Raw genomic sequence first — 20,452 nt, 5'->3', positions numbered from 1 at the left:
GTTATGGAGATAAGGCAGGAACAGGATACTGATTAAGGATGATTAGCCATGATCACATTGAATGGTGGTGCAGGCTAGAAAGGGCAGAATGGCCTACTCCTGCACCTATTGTCTATTCAAAATTTAGGCTTAGTGACAGGGAGCACAAGGACAAACCTTGTGGATGATATCAAACCTAGTTGGAGAGACATGACATAACCAACATTGAGGAAGATGCAACGCAATCCAAAGCTGCATTAGAAAATTTGTAGACTGAGTGGTCAAGTGGGAAACACTCTAACCATGTGGTGCACTTTGGTAGGAAACAGTAAAACATTATCCACACCTTCAAATAATTAGACGCCTAAAATTGCAGAAGGCAAATGATTCTAGGTGACACATCATTGTAAGCAGCATCTAAGGTCAGCAAAGCAATTATTAAGACAAATAAAAAAGTTGGATTTATTTTTAGAAGCATCGAACTGTGTAGTGAAGTTATGTTAAACTTGTAGGCCACACCTAGAAAACTGCACAGTTTGAGTCTCCACACTGTTAAAAACCACATTGAGGCACTGGAGAAAGTGCAAATATCAGCACTATTGCACCCATTCATACTGCCACATTCAATGGACCTCTCTCCCAAAAGACCCCTGATAAAGTTTAACAAACTTTTCTCAGTTTGATTTTGGAAGCTAGCCAGATTGGCTTCTGTGCTCTCCTGATGGCCACTGCATTCAACACACACACACACACACACACACACACACACACACACACACACACACACACACACACACACACACACACACACACACACACACACAGCAAATTGTGATGATTGTAAAAGCACTCTCTGCCTCCTCCTCCTGAGGTTTCCACCATACAGACACCAGTCTTCAGCCAATTCAATTTGCACCCCATAAAATCAAACAGGCAAAGGCTAAAGCAGTAGGAGCAGGAGTGCACCAAATAGCCTTTGAGCCTGTCTGCCATTCAGTAAGATACTGCCTTATCCCCATGTCTCTCGATTCTCTTCGGCCAAAAGAACCTCCTGGTCTCAGTCTTGAATACAAACAGTGGCTGAGCACCTGCAGTATTCCGGGGTAGAGTATTCCAAAGATTCATAACTTTCTGGGTGAAGAAATGTCCTAAACTGCCAATCCCTTATTCTGAGGCTGACCCCTAGTTCTAGACTCTCAAGCCTTTTAAGGATTTTAATATGAGATCGCCTCTCTTTATTTTAAAATCTCAACAATATTGGTCCACTGTCCTCTGAAGTCGAGTGCACTGGAGCATTGCAGAGGCTGTGCATCCCAACTGTTGTGCTCCATAACTAGTCATGTGTCTAGCCAAGTTGTCCAAGTATACCCTCAAAATGGGCATCCAACCGAAAATGTGGACAACAGGGCAGGACAATAGAGGCAATCAAGAAAATCAAAAAAAGGGTCATCCAGGCTGTTACCAAGGAGCACTTAGTCAATAGCTGGCTCACTGATCCTTAATTTGAGATCTGCCAGCACCACATGGCTCGAGATCTCATTGCATCTAGCCACTGGCTGCAAGAGATGAAAAGAATTATAAACTATTGGCCCAGAATTTCCAGAGCTGTACTGTCTTATCTGACCATCCTCCACTTGGAGTACTGGATACCAGAATCACTCTTGAGAATTTCCCTTCTGATTGAATTACTTTCCATTGCTTATATGTCTTACTTTTATCCAAGGTTTGCTTCACCATAGACATTTCTAATCAACTGACTCAGAGATGTTCTGACACACATCTGGAGTAGGTGTGACTTGAACCTGGAGGCCCAGAACCACAAGATTCTTTCATGTAAAAACAAAGGACAACACGCTGATATTTTAGCTGACCTGGTCAGGCAGGTAATGATGCAACTTGGAAACAGGCAGGACTTGAATCCAGGTCTTCTAGCCCAGAAGAAAGGACCCCATAATTGCTCCAAAGGACACTTTCTACCACTCAACACACTTAGCTAGATGGTAAGATGCCAGCTTTGTTCGAAAATAATTTGCACAGGTTAGGTGAATTGGCCATGTTAAATTGTCCATAGTGTTAGGTGTATTAGTCAGGGATAAATGTAGGGAAATGATTTTGGGTGGGTTACTTTTCGGATGGTCAGTGTGGACTTGTTGGGCTGAAGGGCCTGTTTCCACACTGTAGGGAATCTAATCTAATCTAATCTGTTGACATTTGTGCTTCCTAATTGATTAGTGTCAGAACAGGAAATGTAATTCTCCTGATCTGGTCCAGCTCTTCTTCAGCAGGTCAGTGCCCTATGTGTAATACAAGACAGCTAGTATGTCTGGTGCCAAACCATGCAGCCTGTGCCCTCTTCCCTGGGCACGTACAACTCTCATGACCTCTAAACAAAACCTTAGCCACAGAGCCATAGGATTTGTTGCCCAAAACACTCTAACTAAAGTCAAACACAGGATGGCATCTAAGCCAACTTGGTCACCAATGGCTGTTGACAAAGCTAACACAGTCTAGCCCACATGATCCTCAGGGAACTCACTTAATCTAAACTGATTATCAAGCATTGATTCATCCTACCATCAAAACCTGTACCAATTAATGTAAATTTTCATGCATCCTCTTGTTAACTGATGAACATTTCAGACACTGTGCACGCCGGATCCTTGTGGATTCAGACATTGGCAGCTGTGGAGAGGAGGTTAGCTGCAGAGTTGCAATATTCAGGGATAATATTGTTCCAATGGTTGCTATATCTGACAGTGCTTAGGAACAAGGGTGGGCCTTGCTGCGACATCATCAATAGATCACTCAACACAGTGAAGAATCACTGAAGAGTCCATTTTAGTCTGTTGGTGGGAAGTAGTCAGGGAAGCAGCCTGCTGATCAGTCAGGTACTCAGGCAGCTAAGGAAGAGTCAGAGGTGCCATTGTTTGTAGTCAAAGGCAGTCAGGTCTGGGGTGAAGGCCTGAGGATCCTAATTGGCAGCAGAAGGCACTGCATTGGACAGGAGATGAAGAACATGCCTCTAGTTAATGTGCTACAGTCGGCTCTGAGGTGTTGGGGTCCTACTGAAATCCCAGAAGCCATTTTTGTAGCTAAGTGAGGAGATGGAAGAGCCCACCTGTTGTATTGGCTTAGTGCAGTTGAAAACTATTGTATCTCAGAGAAGTCTAGGGGTAATCTCAGTTGTGTGTGAATGAAGTGAAACTGTGCCCATAAATGGAAATCCTTTGTATGACCTCGGCTGAATGTACTAATGGACAGAAAGATCCCAGGAACCTGATTTGATAGATTACATTTTTCTTCCATTTTAGTTAATGTGGTGGTCATTCACTGAAACAAAGCCACACACAGTTATAGTGATGCTTTAACAACAGAACAGAAATTTATTATACAAAAGTCAAAAAAGTTACTTTGATATTGCAGACAGTTAGGAAAATTTTAAAACACCTATTAAAAACAATTTGTTAACCTATTTACCAACGCCATCACTTTACAGTGTTTCAAATCCAGAGGAAGTGTCCTTCTACATCAAATATCAGTTTGACTTAACTGATACTCCATATTTTCTGTTATTTGAGCAAGGAGTCTTCATACATGAATACTTATAAAATTCAGAGCTTAGACTTTCTTAGCTTCTAATAAATAGGGATATAAATATTGTTTTAAAAAGTACCCTTTTAAATGATTAAAATTATATCGGTTAACCATTTGAAAATTAACGGATGAAAATATCAACAAATTTCTTCCAGCTTTTTCCAAAGAGGAAAAAGAGTATTGGGAAATGGTAGTGATTAATATTCTCAAATATTACTAATGCCTTCTACATTTGTAGTCACTTTTCTACAGCATTTGTTTCCTAGTCATTTTTGAACATTAGCTGCAATATATTAATGGGAAGACTAACATTTATCACGTAACTATTTAAACAAAAACTATTTGACATTCTCCAATATGTCTTAAAACTTTGCAATCTCTGGTTTTCCTCCATTAATGTCAATCCTTGATTATTCAGAACTAAAAACAAGTTACTGGCTTTCAATGATTGCTCCATCCATTGTATACCACCCAGTATAAACAAGTTTTCATTTACAATCCTTGTTCTCTGACAGTGGATTAAGACAGTATTCTGGAAAGCCTGTCAGACCTAATTTTGAAAAAAAGAACTTTCACGCAAGTAGGCAATACATATCAGCCACAACTTTGAAATCTAAACTCTGAAGATATTTATATCACTGAACATTACACATCTTATATCACACCGACAACAGCACCTCTGCTGCTCAGAGCCTCTTCCCCAGCAGGCAACGGTAGTCATCCGATGTCAACTGCGTCCAACAAGCAGATGACAAAACTGTTTGTTCAGTGACTTTTGAACTTTTTTTGAGTGACCCATTTAAAAACTAAATGTCATGCCTTGTTCCTAGGCAGGATTGAATGTATCATGATGTTCCCAGAATATTCTAATTTACCAGGTAACTTCCTCTCCACAGCTACCAAGTCCCAAATGCACCCAGATGCAGAGTGAATTAAAAACATGGATTTGATCATCGGATTTATTATTCCGTAACAAAGGAAGAGTTACATTAATACATGTTTCTGAATGTTTTATCAACTTTTTTATGAGAAGAGTCTAAAATATTAATGGGAGGTTACATGGAACTTTAGTCTCATCGACACAATTTTTGTGATGAGATGAATGAATATTTGATCATCGGGTTAGGTTGAGTTCCATGGGAGGAAATTATATACATATGAACATACAACTCACCAGCATACAAGGAGTCATTGATGCAGGGCTTTTGAGTTGAAATGGAGTCTTTGAACATGAAGAATGGTATCCCTTAGAAGGGAGACAATTCTTAAATGACTTTTTGTGATTTGCAATGCCACTTACATTCTGGGAAGAAGGCTTTGCTGTGAAATTCACATCATCTATCTTGACACCATTTGCTCTTTGATGTTCTCTCTAGCATGTTTCACCGTAGTTTTCTGTTACCTGCATTTACCTCATGTTAAGTCTGGATTTTAGGATATAAGTTGTATGTAAATTGTATTTATCGATATTGCTTATTATACATTCACAGGTCATGGGCATCATTGGCTAGGTCAGCATTTATTGCCCGTCCCAAATTAATCTGGAGAAGGTGGTGGTGAGCTAACTTTTCAAATTGCTGCAGTCCTTGTTGTGTTGACACAGTGCTGTTAGGAGGTAGTTCCAGCAATCTTATAGAATTATATCACTGCTCTTTCACTGTCCCCGAATTAAAGTCAGGATCATGTATGGTGTGAAAGGGAAATGAAGGTTTTGATGCTCTTGTGTCGTAAAGTTTGTTTTCTTTATATAAATCTGTGAAATTTATAGAAAAGGACAGAAGAAGTAAATGGCTTTATTCGCTTTGTAAGTACCTGAGTTCTCAAACTTCGTCAACTTTAAACAAAAATGTTACTGGTCTCTTGCCAAACTACACACATTTGCGGTCTCATCAGGGCTCACAACAAACCTACATCTTTTTAATTAAGAAAACTGAAAGCTAATGCAAAAGACATTTACTTTGAGCAAAATGTTGAGGTTAGGAGTTATTGCAACTCTCAGTTTTTTTTTCTCTCCTGAATCAACTACTTATTTTGCACCAAGAAAAATGTTTACTTTAATTTCTGAACTATTTTGGGAAGTAGAACAAATATTAAGGGACACCTTGTACTGGCACACACGAATCACACTGTCATAATTAACACAGTCTGAAACACTGCTCCTGTACTCACGAACTCACTTTATATGAACACACCATCTTGTACTGGCACAACTCCTCTACATTACACAGCTACTTCACACTGGCACACCAATCCTATACAGACACAACTATCTCACACTGGCACACCAAGCCGATACTGACATTACTACCTTACACTATCACACACATCTCATCTGGACACATCCATTCAATACTCTGACACTAATTTCACACTGATACACTCCTCCTATTCTGACACACTATTTTCCCTTTGACACAATTACACTAACATGCAAATCCATGACTGACAAAACTCCCTCACATTGACACAACTGACCAACACCGATACAACTACCCAATACTGACACAACTATTCAACACTAACAAACCACCCCATACTAACAAAACTACTCAACACTGACACAACTACCTCACACTGACACAACTACCCAACCCTGATACAATCACCCCCCCCTTGACACAACTACCTTACACTGACACAATCACCCCCAAATGACACAACGATCCCACACTGACACAATCATCTCCCACTGAAATAACTACCTCACACTGACACAATCATCCCCATTGATACAATACCTCACACTGACACAATCACCCCCAACTGACACAATGATCCTAAGCTGACACAATCATCCCGCACTGAAACAACTACCTCAGACTGACACAATCACCCCTCTGACACAACTATCCCATACTGACACAATCATCCCTCACTGACACAATACCTCACACTGACACAATCACCCCCCAGTGACATAACTACACCACACTGACACAATCACCCCTCACTGACACAATACCTCACACTGACACAATCATCCCCACTGACATAACTACACCACACTGACACAATCACCCCTCACTGACACAATACCTCACACTGACACAATCATCCCCACTGACATAACTACACCACACTGACACAATCACCCCTCACTAACACAATCGACCCTCACTAACACAACTACACCACAATGACACAATCACCCCCCTGACACAACTATCCCTCACTGACACAATACCTCACACTGACACAATCATCCCCACTGGCATAACTACACCACACTGACACAATCACCCCCCGACACAACTATCCCACACTGACACAATCACCCCTCACTGACACAATACCTCACACTGACACAATCATCCCCACTGACATAACTACACCACACTGACACAATCACCCCTCACTAACACAATCGACCCTCACTAACACAACTACACCACACTGACACAATCACCCCCCCGACACAACTACACCACACTGACACAATCACCCCCCCAACACAACAATCCCACACTGACACAATCCCACACTGACACAATCACCCCTCACTAACACAATCGACCCACACTAACACAACTACCCCATACTGACACAATCACCCCTCACTAACACAATCGACCCTCACTAACACAACTACCCCATACTGACACATCACCCCTCACTAACACAATCGACCCTCACTAACACAACTATCCCACACTGACACAATCATCCCCACTGACACAATCACCCCTGCTGACATTATCACCCCCAATTAATACAAGTATTGCACACTGACACAACTACCCCACACTGACACAATTATCCCCTATTGACACAACTATCCCCCACTGACACAACGATCTCACACTAACACAATCACTCCCGCTGACACAGCTACCCCACATTGACACAATCATCCCCCCCACTGACAAAACTACTCCACACTGACACAATTACTCCCCCCACTGACAAAACTACTCCACATTGACACAATCACTCCCCCCACTGACAAAACTACTCTACATTGACACAATCACTCCCCCCACTGACAAAATTACTCCACATTGACACAATCACTCCCCCCACTGACAAAATTACTCCACATTGACACAATCACTCCCCCCACTGACAAAACTATCTCACACTGACATACTCATATAATAACATAACTCATGTAACAAGATGATTGAAGCAACAGAAATAGGGATTTCACCAGATTATAATAAATATGATTTCCCAATAGTTCTTCAAAAAAGTTTAAAAGCAATAAATATCACAAAACTCTGACACCCTTAATTTAGAATATCTATCGATCAGAAAAAACAAGTAACAGTTCAAACATGGCCTGGCAAAGACACCAGTTACTGAAGCAATCTAGATAAAGCACCCTCCATTCTTCATCCCCCTGCTCAAGGTTTGATTCAATCTTTATCCCATTTTGATGTTCAGTCATGCAAGACGAATGGCCGTCAATTAAAATAACGAGTGTCAAAAATTTCTGGATCAACATCACACCTCCGAGACAGAACAATGTTCGAAACAAATTTGTACTCAGTGGATAGGTAATCAAAAATAGGAATCTGTATCTAGTTCTCAAACCTATCTTCCTTGTGAACACAAATTAGGTGATCCACCTCAACTGATCTCCTTTAAAGTGTTGTTGTCACATGAAAAAAATCTTGTGTCATAGGGAATCTAGAGGCTATTACTAAGGAAGAAAGTATCCAATGATTAACAAACTACCAACATTTTAGGGATGAACATAAACTTTAAAAGATCCGCTAATGACTCATCAATTGGTGCAGACAAAATTTCCTAATTTAATGTCATGTGAATTCCCAATTTCCAAACAGTACATATTTATGACAAAATAATTCAATGTGCCATGATTATTCCAGTCAGAAAAAGAGGAGAAGGTTAACACAGAGAAAACCAATAGTTGCACTTCTGAGTCTTGACTCATGACATCTCTGCAGAACAGCCTACAACAGCAATGAGCATCTACAAGGAGGTGCACATAGCCAGAAGGATACTCACTGGATACATAATTGGCACATTGAAGCAACATTGCAAAACCATTGCTTGAATGGAGACCATACTCCAAGACATTCTCACACCAAGGTCTCCAAGATCGGCAGAGTGTGCTTCACAGATGTGCCTTGCAAAGTGGCACAAGCATGGAGTGGATGCAGAAGGAAGCATCTGGGCGCAAGTAATAAACCAGACAATGGAAAAACAGCAGGCCAGGCAAATAATCTCATTGAGCACATCTGTAAACAGCTGGAAACATGAGAGTCTCTCCCCGGAAGACACGCTTGCCAAAATGCCTCATCCACCCAATCAGTGACCCAGGTCAAGCCACAAATTGTCTTAACATGCCAAACCAAAAGATGGTCAACCAAAAGATTGGCACCAGCCCAGGCACAGAACCACACGAGCAAGTTATTGAGCCAGCAGAACGGGATTGTTCACCAAAGCAGAAGAGGAGGAGAGGTCCACTGGCTGTAGGGGATTCTAGAAAGATGTGATGAGTAATAGTTAGTTATCTTAGACTTGAAACCAAAAAAAAAGAGATGGAGTGATAATGTACTCATTTCTGGGGAACCAGTTAGTCTAAAGTCCTAGATATAAACACCAGGTTCTTAAACGTTCAGGTGCTGTGGTTATCGTGAATACATAATCTGCAGTTGTTTATATGAATTATCATCCTGCAACCACATGGTTTAGCTGTGGCAGCATGTTGAGATTGGTTAGCGTGCATGAATGCTGCTTTGGATGGTTCTAAAGTTACAAGCTTTATCTAATTTTGCTTGGCAATAGAGCTGTAAATGTCAGCTTCGCTTTGTCAAAAAACTAGATAAAAACAAGATTTATTTCCAGATTCTTCTTCTCTTACAAGGTCATTTAGACAAAGCAACTCCGTGAACATGTGACTCACATTACGTGCAAACTCCTCACTTAATGATATGGTTTGAAACAACATGCTGTTGCTGAAGGACATGTGATGACTGGACTATTAACATTTGCAGTACCATTTGACAGTACTTTGTCATTCCAACCCATTACCCCCTGCCAAGAAATTCTTTTCATTCCAAGAGACCAGTGGAACTGTGAGAAGGGTGGAGAGTGGTCAAGTGAACTGTATGTTGTAATGCTGAGTTTTCGTCTGCGCCACTATTAGCTTAATTCACTTTATTTTCTGATTTCCTTCGCAATTCTTTGTCCTGACAGAAATAGTGCATTCAAATCACCCTCTACCTCTAAAACTCCAACCAAAGTTTGGTGCAGAACATCTTCTATGTAAGCTCAATGTCAGAAAAAGCCTTGCATCGAGAAATGAAGCCAGAGATTAGGCCTGACCAGACGCCTGAATGCCTACTGGTAGCTATTGGAGAATGGAGAAGATTTCTAGGCTCAAGAGCTGACTTATACATTTCTTATAAAAGGCTAAATTAATATTTCTGTGGTTTGCTACCAAGGCACATCAGAGTATATGATCTGAAGAGAATAGGCAACACAAACTCCCATTCAAGTTGTATGACACTGTCGCACAAACAGGAAACCCTTTCTCACCTTGTTTCCTACAGGATGCTCTACATCCCAATTCCTCTCAGGTTCCAGGGCAACAAACTGATCTGTGCCTTGGTTTCTTGTTGCGATTGGAAATATTGGCCCTGTAACTTGATCTGATTTTGTAAAGGAATTCTTTTTGCCTCACACAGCGAATATTCAACCTTGGTCTGGAATATTCAACCTTGAGAGTGTTGAAGGCAGGTTCAATGAGATATTTAAAAGGACACTGGATGGTTATTTAGATGGAAATGACTACAGTGACCTGCATGATGTCAAAATGTTCAGAGAGCCAGTCCGGAAACGGTGGACTGAACTGCCTACTTCTTCACCATAACAATTCTGCGATTCCAAAATAGATACAAGGTAAACTGCAGATGCTAAAATCTATCGATCTAAAATTACATTAGATTATTGCAAGCTCTGTATCTCTGTTGCTTTGTGAAATTACAAATAGGCCCAGAAATTAGACTGATCCAGTAACTGACCAATGCTTTGTCCTGGAGTTCTTTTCTTTGGAAGGCTATTTTCTTCTGAGAGTCATGCATTTGTTTGCTCTGTCTGTTTACCCTGCTCCTCAATAGACTGATCACAGTGCTTTTCACTGGATTTGGAGTTTTGTCTTCCCACTGTCATCTCTGAGTTGGTCATAAAGGTGTCAAATCTTGAGGCTCTTCAAGTGTCATCCTTCAATCAACACGAAGCAAAACCTTACTTGGTATTCCCCCAAAGCTTTAGAAAATTATTACCACTTGCAAGCTTTGGGATAGAAAGTTTCTACTTTGTGTATAATGGGTAATTGCACTCAGTGGATGAAACCAATGCCCTTTCCTGTGGTCAGTTTGGCACAGTAAACTCTGACCCCTTCCCGTCTCTGTTCAAATTAAGTCCAGGACAGGAAGGCCTGGGGTCAACCTTCCAGCATTATCATCAACTGACCATCTCATCACCACTGGTATTCACCCATTGGCAGGCAGAGGGCTCACCATGTGGGGAGGTTGAAAAGAGAACCCAACAGGGGGCTGCTTGTGAGCTTCTGGAGTTGGAGAGGGTATTTCCATCGGTGTCTGATCAAAAACCAAGAATTGGGAAGGGTAGTCTCCTTAGAGCTAACACTCAGTCCTCGCTACCAACTCAACTCCCCACCCCACAGTATCTTCACAACATGCTGGCTGGGGTGTATGCCAAGGTATTATTGTTTTTTATTGTTACAAATGTTTTCATAGATCGAATCCCTACAATGTGGAAACAGGCCATTCAGCCCATCAAGTCCACACCAACCCTCTGAACAGCATATCACCTCACTACCCCTGTAACGCTGCATTTCCCATGGCTAACCCACACGGCCTGCACATCCCTGCACACTAATTTAGCATTAATGGGCAATTTAGCATGGCCAATATGCCTAACCTGCACACCTTTGGACAGCGGGAGGAAATCAGGGCACCCGGAGGAAACCCATGCAGATGCGTGGAGAATGTGCAACTCCATACAGACCGTTGCCTGAGGTTGGAATAGAACCCAGGTCCCTGGTACTTTGAGGCGGCAGCATTAACCACTGAGCCATCAGGCTTCCCAACTGCCTTGAGTCAGTGTAATTGCAGTGATGCTTGTGGTTGTACATGTTTCTTTCCCTTTCTATTAAAAATATTCCTTGATGCATTTAGGAATGATAACCTGCCATAAACTCTCATCACAGTTCCTGACACCAGCCCTCTCCCTGATGGTTCGCAACCGTCATTTGATTCAGAGATGCTTTTCTGACTGCACATCTCCACCATTACTGACACTGCCCATTCCCAACTGTGTAACATCACCCAACCACACGTCTGTCTCAGCTCATCTGCTGACGGAACTCTCATCCATGCCTTTGCTCCCTCTGAATTTAATGATCTCAATGCTCTCCTGACTGGCTTCCCATCTTTCACTTTCCATAAATGATGTTTCCTACTTCCTAAGCCACATCAAATGGGGACAGCATGGGATGGTCCTGTGGTTAGCACTGTTACCTCACAGTGCCAGGGACCCAGATTCGATTCCACCCTTGGATGACTATATGTGTGTGGAGTTTGCACATTCCCCCCGTGTCTGCGTGGGTTTCCTCCGGGTGCTCTGGTTTCGTCCCACTGTCTGAAGACGTTCAGGTCAGGTGGACTGGCCATGCTAAATTGCCCATAGTATAAAGGAATGTGCAGTCTAGGTGGGTTAGCCACGGGAAATGCGGGGTTACAGGGTTAGGATACGGAGGTGTGTCTGTGTGGGATGCTTTTCAGAGGGCCAGGGTGGACTCAATGGGCTTCCACACTGCAGGGATTCTAAGTTCCATTCATCAATCACTGTCATTCCCAACGAGTAATATTCATTTGCTATTAATCACAGCCTCAACTTTAGAACTTTTGTTCTTGTCAAATTCTTTAATGGCTGAGCTCCCAGTTGCTTAGGCCCTTAGCTCTGGAATTTCCTCCCAATACCTCTCCAAAACTTTTTTTTTCTGTGAAGACACTCCTTAAAAATTATCACTTTGACCATCTGAAAATTATCTCCTTATGCAACCAAGTGTCAAATTTTGTTTGATAACAATCCTGTAGAAAGGCTTGGGAAGTTTGACTGCCTTAAATATAAATGCACGTTAATGTTTGATTAATCCACATGAAAAAGGTTTTATCACACAAGACTAACACTTTAAGTCAATCCACCCACCTGTGAGTAACCTGACTTTAAATCACTGAGAGTGACTTAAAAAGAGCTATAATTAACCATTTAATACTTTCACTGGTATGAACTAGTCAGTTCCTCTGTAAATTAAGTAATTTCTGGATGAAAAATCTATTTCAAACATACCTGCCTCAACGAATACACTCAGTGAAATCTTGCAATTATGATCTGAGGAGTGAGTCAGTTTTGTGGATGGGGCTTGGTTTTAGATAGAACTGAATTCTTAACCACTGTAAATATTTGTAGGTGGTTTGGGATAAAACTAACTTAGGTTTGAAATTTCTGATTTTTTTTGTGTTAGAAAGGATGCTTCTGCCTGGATTACGCTGACATATTGTAACCTCTCCTGTGCAGAAATGTATTAGTCGGAAGTACATGCTGACTGGAAACTTTTTGAGCAGAACCATACAACTCACTTGTATCAGGTTAGCACAAGTTAGGAATGGAAATGTACAGCAGAAACTGTATCTAAACAAATAAAACAGCTTTTACTGGCTCTTTATAATGTTTTGTCACCAATTTATGTTTTATATAAATATTTAGATTTATGATGTTTTCCAGTTCAAACATTCTAACATCATTCTAGAATCCAGAAAAACCTCAAATCCAGAAATGATATGGTCCCAGGCAATTTAAACTAGAGAGGTTATAGTTCATCACTAGTGGAAATACGGAGAGTTCAACCCCTTTATTCCCAACAAATAAAGATGCCATGGCCTTCCCTCATGTAAAGGTCTATTACTTAAGAGAATGTATGTGCATCCAGCTCATATGCCTCAAGCAATTTAACATCTTCAAAATTATGCTATTTTGTTAAAAGAATCTATATTGTATTGATATATCTAAAAGATGTGTAATTCTGGATGTTGAAGATTGTATTTTAGAAAGGAATCCTATGTTCCTGCTTTCTCTCCATACCCTGTAACAAAGTTACAATCCAATATCCTATGGAAAACTACAAAGCACCCATATCCTGAAAGTGGCACAAGAACACTGCAAAAAGGATTTTGACTCAATCAACAGTGGGTCACCTGCCTGCCTGTTTGGATCTGCTGCGGTCAATATCTACCCCTTACGTTTCCAGCTCTTACAATAATTAAAGAAATAAGAGCTAGGGAAGAACATACACCATTCAGTACAATCAAAGCTGATCTTAAGCTTCAACTCCATCTTGCCACTAGCTCCTCATTCTCTGAAACAGCAAGAATCTGTCTATCTCAGCCATAAATACATTCAACTATAGAGCATCCAGAACACTCTGGGATTGGGAATGCTGCAGAGTCATGGCCCTTTTAGTGGATTTACTCCTCATTTCAACCTGAAATGATCGACCTCTTACCATGAGGCTGTATCCTGAGTTTTAGATTCTCTAGCCAGAAGAAACAAAGTCTTGGAAACCAACCTTTCAAGTTTGTTCATATTTTTGAAGATTTTGCTGAAAACACCTCCTATTCTTATAAATTCCAGAGAATATGGACCCAGCTTTTTTTCTCAATTTTGCTCAGCTTCTCATCAAAGGATAATGCTCTTATCCCATGGACCAATCTAAGTGATCTTTGCTCCAGTGAAGTATATCTTTCCTTAAAAATGAAGACCAAAACTGCATACATACTCCAGGAGTGGTCTCACTAAACCCCTATATAAAGGCTCCTTTATTCCCGTACTCCAGTCCTTTTGCAATAAAGACTAAGATGTCACTTATTTTGCTAACTGCTTGCTTCATTTACACTCTAACTTTCTGTATTCCTTGTACGAGTACACCCAAGTCTCTCCAAACAGTAACATTTACCATCTTCATGTCTTTTAAAATAAAATTCTGCTTTTCTATTTGCAGGTATGGAATGAGCTGCCAGAGGAAGTGGTGGAAGCTAGTACAATTGTGCTGTACATCTCTATGACTATGACCAAAGTGAATCATTGCACACTTCGTGTTATATTCTATCTGCCACCTTGGAGCCTACTCACTCAACCCATCTAAATCGCTTTGCAGCTTTTCTGAGTCCTCATCACAGCTTGCATCATCACCTAGCATCATACCATCAGCAAACCTGGATATATTACTCTCTATTTCTTCATTAATGTAGATTGTAAATAGCTCAAAACTAATCCTTGCAGCACCCAATTAGTCAAAGTCTGTATAGTTGAAAATGCTTCACTTACCTCTCCTCTCTGCTTCCTGTCTGTTAACCAAAACACTATTCCTAAGAATGCATCAGCCCCAAATTCAGGAGGTTGTCTTGGCTATTATGAGGCATCTTATTATTTAAAAATGTAAGCATAAAACACCTGCCAGTTCCACTTTATCTATCTCTCTTGTTGCATTCTTGGGAAATAAAAACCTCGAATGTATTTATCAAACCAGATTTCCCTTTTGTAAAACTTGGGCTAACTGTACTGTGCTTGTCTAAGTGCATGAATAAGACTTTCCCAAAGAGAGATTTCAGCACTTCCCTGATGAGTGCGGCCGAGCATTTTCCTCTGTTCCTTGCTGTGTCTGAGAGCAATAATCTGCATTCACCTTTCTCCATCAAATCAAACAGGCCCTCAGTTGTCCCTTATGACACTGACCCTCTCAGCCCTGGGGCACTCACATTGCACTCTCTCCCAAGTTGAGCACTTGCTGAGAGAAGGGTGAGGGAGGCTGTCTATGCTTGACACCTAAACCCGCTGGTATTTACATTTTCTTTATTTCTTCCTTTTCTGAAGCTGGAAATGACGCCTGCCCTCGACCGAGAAGCCGGAATGCAGAGCTGGGGGGAGCCAGCACTGAGCACAGGGACACTGATGGGCTCAGCAGTGTCCCCCAGGGCCCCCCACCCGGGGGGAAACGACAGGGAGAGGAAAAGGAAACGAAGTGCCAAGCAGCCGGAGGAGGGAGCGGCGCCTGGGACTGACTCACTCACCTCGTCGCTGTTGGTCTGCAGGGTGCTGTTGTAGGGTTCGGTGCGTTGGTTTATCCTCAGCGCTCTCTTAGCCACCGCCTGCCTGCAGAGGACGAGCTGATGCCACAGGAGGACAGTCACGATGGCCAGTCTGCTGCCTTTCATCGTCCAAGCAGATCGGCCTCGCAAACACACAGTGAGCGTTTTTTTTTGGGGGGGGGGGGCAAGGAGCTGGATAAAGAGACACGGTTCAGCAGCGAGCCCTCCTGACACGTGGGTGAAGAGGCGACATCAGATGAATCCTTTCCAGTTCCAAAAGGAAAAGAATTCCTCCCCCCCTCAACAAGATGAGGGGGTGGGGGAGTGGGAGTTTCAGAGTGGAGGTGAAATCTCTGGATCACAGCAAGTGTTTGAGTGTCCAGTTGCTTTCACATGATGAGCGGCCGCTGCTGCTGTGGTCAGTCAGTCTCCCGCCAGTAAACACTGTCGCTCACAGTGTGTCCTCACTCTCTGCTGACTGCCCCGGCACACAGTTAACCCATTGGGAGCACTCTGCCGTCCACTCACACAGCCGCTGGTGCCTCTCCCTCCCTGCTGCACAGCACAGCCTGGGAGACTCGACAATAACTCTCCCCTCCTCTCCTTCTCCTCACTTTATACACCTTCCAACTCTGACCCACCACCCAAAAGGAAAAGTGATGCTGCAAGGACGGGCTGATGTTTAAAATGATAATCCGCCTGGCGAAAAATGAAAGCTGACCATTGAGTGTCACGTCTGGGGAATGACAGCGCTCTCAAGACGTCAACACCTCCGACAGGCTCTTCCCTCAAATGCCTTTCCTTCTCTTTAAGGAGGCAGCGGAAGAGCAGAGGCCAAATGAACGCTCTCGCCACCCCCCAGTCTCTGCAATCCTGTTCCATCCATTAAACCATTGTCAGCTGTCCAGGCTCACTCTTGGGGAGGGAAAGAGGGCGAACATTTCCCTCCAGGGACCCAGCGGTTTCTCAGCTTCTCCCACCGCCTTCCGTGGAAGGAGGCTGTACGGAATGGCGTGTGGTCTTTCCATCTCTTTTGAATATCAGAGAATTAGCAAATGATCGCCCCACGCTGGTATTGCGCCAGATAAATATGATGTTTCCCTCATTTTGATTTGCATACTAAGGCGGCTGGCGAGGTGTTCTCTCCGAACATCTTGCAAAGTTTTCCAATTTCATGACACCGATTTTTTTTGTAACATCAAATAAGAGATTCCCCGTGACATTATTTATTTGCAAGAATTCGGTTGCATCAAACATGCACTCTTTAATATATCCAGATGTTTAAAATGCTTTAAAATGGGACAATGTTTCAATTCTTAATACTAGTGGAACATAGATTTTAAAAATCTGATGGACTTTTTAATTATGTTAATAGATATGAATTGGTTGAGGCGGATTCCAAGTTTAATCCAAGACTCCGTTGGCAGTGTGTAAACATGCAGCGAAACTAATTAAAATATTTTTTCAAATGCATTAATAAACAAAAATGCAGAACTGATGTGTGTTATTTGCTGGCTATTATGCCAATTACATTTGTAGTTCAATTAAACACAATTCTTCAAATGCATTATTACGTCCAAAATCAAAAATGCATAATTCAGGAGTGTTAATTGTTGCCTGTTGTGCCAATTACATTTTAACAAAGACATGGAGTGCGCTGGAACTGTCTGTACTCGCAATGTGGCTGTATTACCATAATGACATCTTGCGAGGTAATTCTACAGGCACCAGGATTCAGTGTCCAGCGACTGGGGGGAACACAGCCAAGAGTTTTGTTGAAAGTGGAGTGTGCAGTGAAAATGAAACCACGTGCACAATGTGCATGCACCACAAAGTGTAACCCTACAATCCAGTCTGTGTGTAAAACCAATTATGCAGGATATAGACAGCTCACTGTCTATGATACTTATAACCCAAGTCTCTAGCCATCTAGTTCACTGCAGAATAAGCAACTGAGTGCAGGATACATGTTAGTAGTGTTTGGATAAGGTAATTAACAAAATGTTGGTCTCCTTTCCATGTCTTGCCAGCTTTCTCAGCATTCACAACCCACACCTGCTCCTTCCGGCTGTTTAGCTGCATTTTTAAATTGATTTATTTTTTAAAAAATCAACCTGATCATGGAATACTGGACCAGCAACAATGCTACGACACCACAATCTCCACATTACTGTCCTTTTGATCAATTAATCGTGTTTGCCCACTAACCTTCAATCCTCCTCTTGCCCCATTTCTTGCAAATATTTGATGTATTCTCTATTCCAACACCACCACCTCCCTCCCGCGTCCTCCCCAATAATAATCAATAAGTTGAACTGTGAATTGTACCTCTCTCTTTCAGGAGCTGCATGACCAGCTGAGTGTTATGGTATTTTCAGTTTTGATTCAGATTTCTAACATTTGCAGGACGTTGTTGTGTTAACAAACTTTCTGTATTGACATTGGGAGAAAGTGAGGACTGCAGGTGCCCGAGATAAGAGTCGAGAGTGTGGCGCTGGAAAAGCACAGCAAGTGAGGCAGCATCCGAGGAGCAGGAGAATCGGATATAAGCCCTTCATCAGGAATTAACATTGGCCAATCAATCTTGGAATGCATTAAAATACGAAAAAAATGTTTCTGTAGCTTTGGTCTTTAAGGATGTTCGACAGATTGACTGCAACCTCTGAAAACCAGACAACTGCCAATTTTATCGCCTATGTGGTTTTACTATACCAAAAGGCGCTATGTAAATGCACTGTGCTACGTTGTCAATTTCCAAAGGAGTAGACACACCGCCGGCCCCCTCCTCCAACATAATACTGTATTGGACTCTGGTGAGTGGGAATATTAAATTGGCGGAATCAATGAGAATCTTAGCGATAAGCATGTTTTACAAAATCTCGACAACAACATGCAAATTATGAATTGCAGAATGGGACATGAGGCATATTCCCCCCGAACATTTAAAAGCAGACATTGTGCCTTTCGAAGTCAGCAGCCACATTCCAAGAGAGACAACCTGGGAATGGATATTTATTTCTCCTAACCCCTCGAAGAATTTTTACAAGACATTTTATGAAGCACATCAGAATCCAGGGCTCCGTTTTACAGGCAGTGAATTGTGTGTATGTGTGTTTTGTATGGACGGCAGTTCTCCAGGGACTGGCTCACTGCGGCATAAAGACAGGTGATAAAAAAAAGCACTCTGTAACGACGAACACTATATTTATTGCAACCGCCCTATCTATAGGCGCCACCTTATTGGCAGTCGCCAATTTATTTAGATATTCTCTAACGAATGGCTAAAAGATTAGAAACGTAACGCGGATGTTGAGTCTTTCAATACTTGCGCATTGAAGGTTGGTCTGGTCTGTTTACCGATTTAAAGCTTAGTTTTATCGTTGCGAAGGAAGATGACTGATGCTTATTTGTTGAAAAGACATCCTGTCGGAAACAAATGGGTGGAACCACGCGGTGGGAAGACAAAAAGTTTAGCAAGCACTGCCATCTACAGGCTAAAATATTAACACATTAAGAGTGTACACGGCACCTTCTGTACAGACGAAAGTGAGGACTGCAGATGCTGGAGATCAGAGTCTAGATTAGTATGGTGCTGGAAAAGCACAGCAGGTCAGGCAGCATCCCAGGAACAGGAAAATCGACGTTTCGGGCAAAAGCCCTTCACCAGAAAATTTTCCTGATGAAGTATTTTTGTCCAAAACGTCCATTTTCCTGTTCCTGGGATGCTGCCCGACCTGCTGTGCTTTTCCAGCACCACACTAATCTAGACTCTGATCTCCAGTAGCTGCAGTACTCACTTTCGCCTGTACAGAATGTGCCGTGTACACTCTTAATGTGTTAATATTATACCGAGAACAGTATTAATAAACTACTGGATATATTTTAATCAACTCTTGAAATGCTCCAAAGACGGTGTGTGTGTGTGTGGGGGGGGGGGGGGGGGGGGGTGGTGGCGATGACTGAAATAAAAACGGCAATTGCTGGAAAAGATCAGCAGGTCTGGCACTATCTGTCGAGAGAATTTGGAATTAATGTTTGGGTCAAGTGACCTTTCGTCAGAGCACGATGGTTGAAATCCGTTCGACTGAAGAGGAGTGATCCTTTTACTGAATGGTCACCAGCTGGAAGGAACTGCATGAACAAAGGCTGAAAGCAGGTTTAGTAAATTGGATACGTACTCCCAATGGGGAAATTGTCCCATTCATAAGAATATATGCCTGCACAGACAAGAAAGGGCCAAATCACCCCCACCCTCGTGCTGAATGATTCTTTTGAGTAGGCTGCCAATTCTGCACATCCAAATTCCCAAAATCCACCTTCAACCACTGGATAAACTTGATGTAAAAAGCAGTAGGGTCCTGCCCCTGGGTTCCACATGTCAGTGTTCTCTTTCCCTGGGTTCCAGCACTGTCACCCTGGTTCCAGTATTTCAAATGACACTTTTGCACTCGGTTCCTGTGTTCCATGCAGCAGTGGATTGCTGCAGCCCTGGTTCCACGATGCCATGCAGAGAGTGGCAGCCATGCAGTGTTGTGGAAATTCCATCTTGATTATTGCCCTGGCCAACAGTGACTGGTGTGGCAGACTAAGGTTTGAGCCATGTGGAACCCTGGGAACTTCCAGGCACAGGAATGTCAGCATGGGGACACTGGACCTTGGCTCAGGTCTTACTGACTGACAGAAGGACCGCTTGGTCATTCTCTCAACAAGACCATCCTTGTTGTTCCAGAGTCATAGGC

The 20,452-nt window shown here is 42.3% G+C and overlaps 1 protein-coding gene across 3 annotated transcripts in view; it reads right to left on the bottom strand.

Moving 5' to 3' along the window:
- Positions 1 to 16,707, bottom strand: part of c1qtnf12 (C1q and TNF related 12) — a 91,933-nt gene extending 75,226 nt beyond the window's left edge. For all 3 annotated transcript variants that reach the window (XM_060852123.1, XM_060852124.1, XM_060852125.1), the window contains exon 1: positions 15,696 to 16,707. In XM_060852123.1, the coding sequence (XP_060708106.1) occupies positions 15,696 to 15,839 (144 nt within the window). In that variant the 5' untranslated portion in view covers positions 15,840 to 16,707. The remainder of the gene's footprint in view (positions 1 to 15,695) is intronic.
- Positions 16,708 to 20,452: the final 3,745 nt, after the last annotated feature.

The sequence above is a fragment of the Hemiscyllium ocellatum genome, chromosome 37 (genome assembly GCF_020745735.1).
Source record: "Hemiscyllium ocellatum isolate sHemOce1 chromosome 37, sHemOce1.pat.X.cur, whole genome shotgun sequence".
NCBI lineage: Eukaryota > Metazoa > Chordata > Chondrichthyes > Orectolobiformes > Hemiscylliidae > Hemiscyllium > Hemiscyllium ocellatum.
Note: the sequence above shows the minus strand (reverse complement) of the source record. Positions and strands in the feature narration are given on the sequence as shown.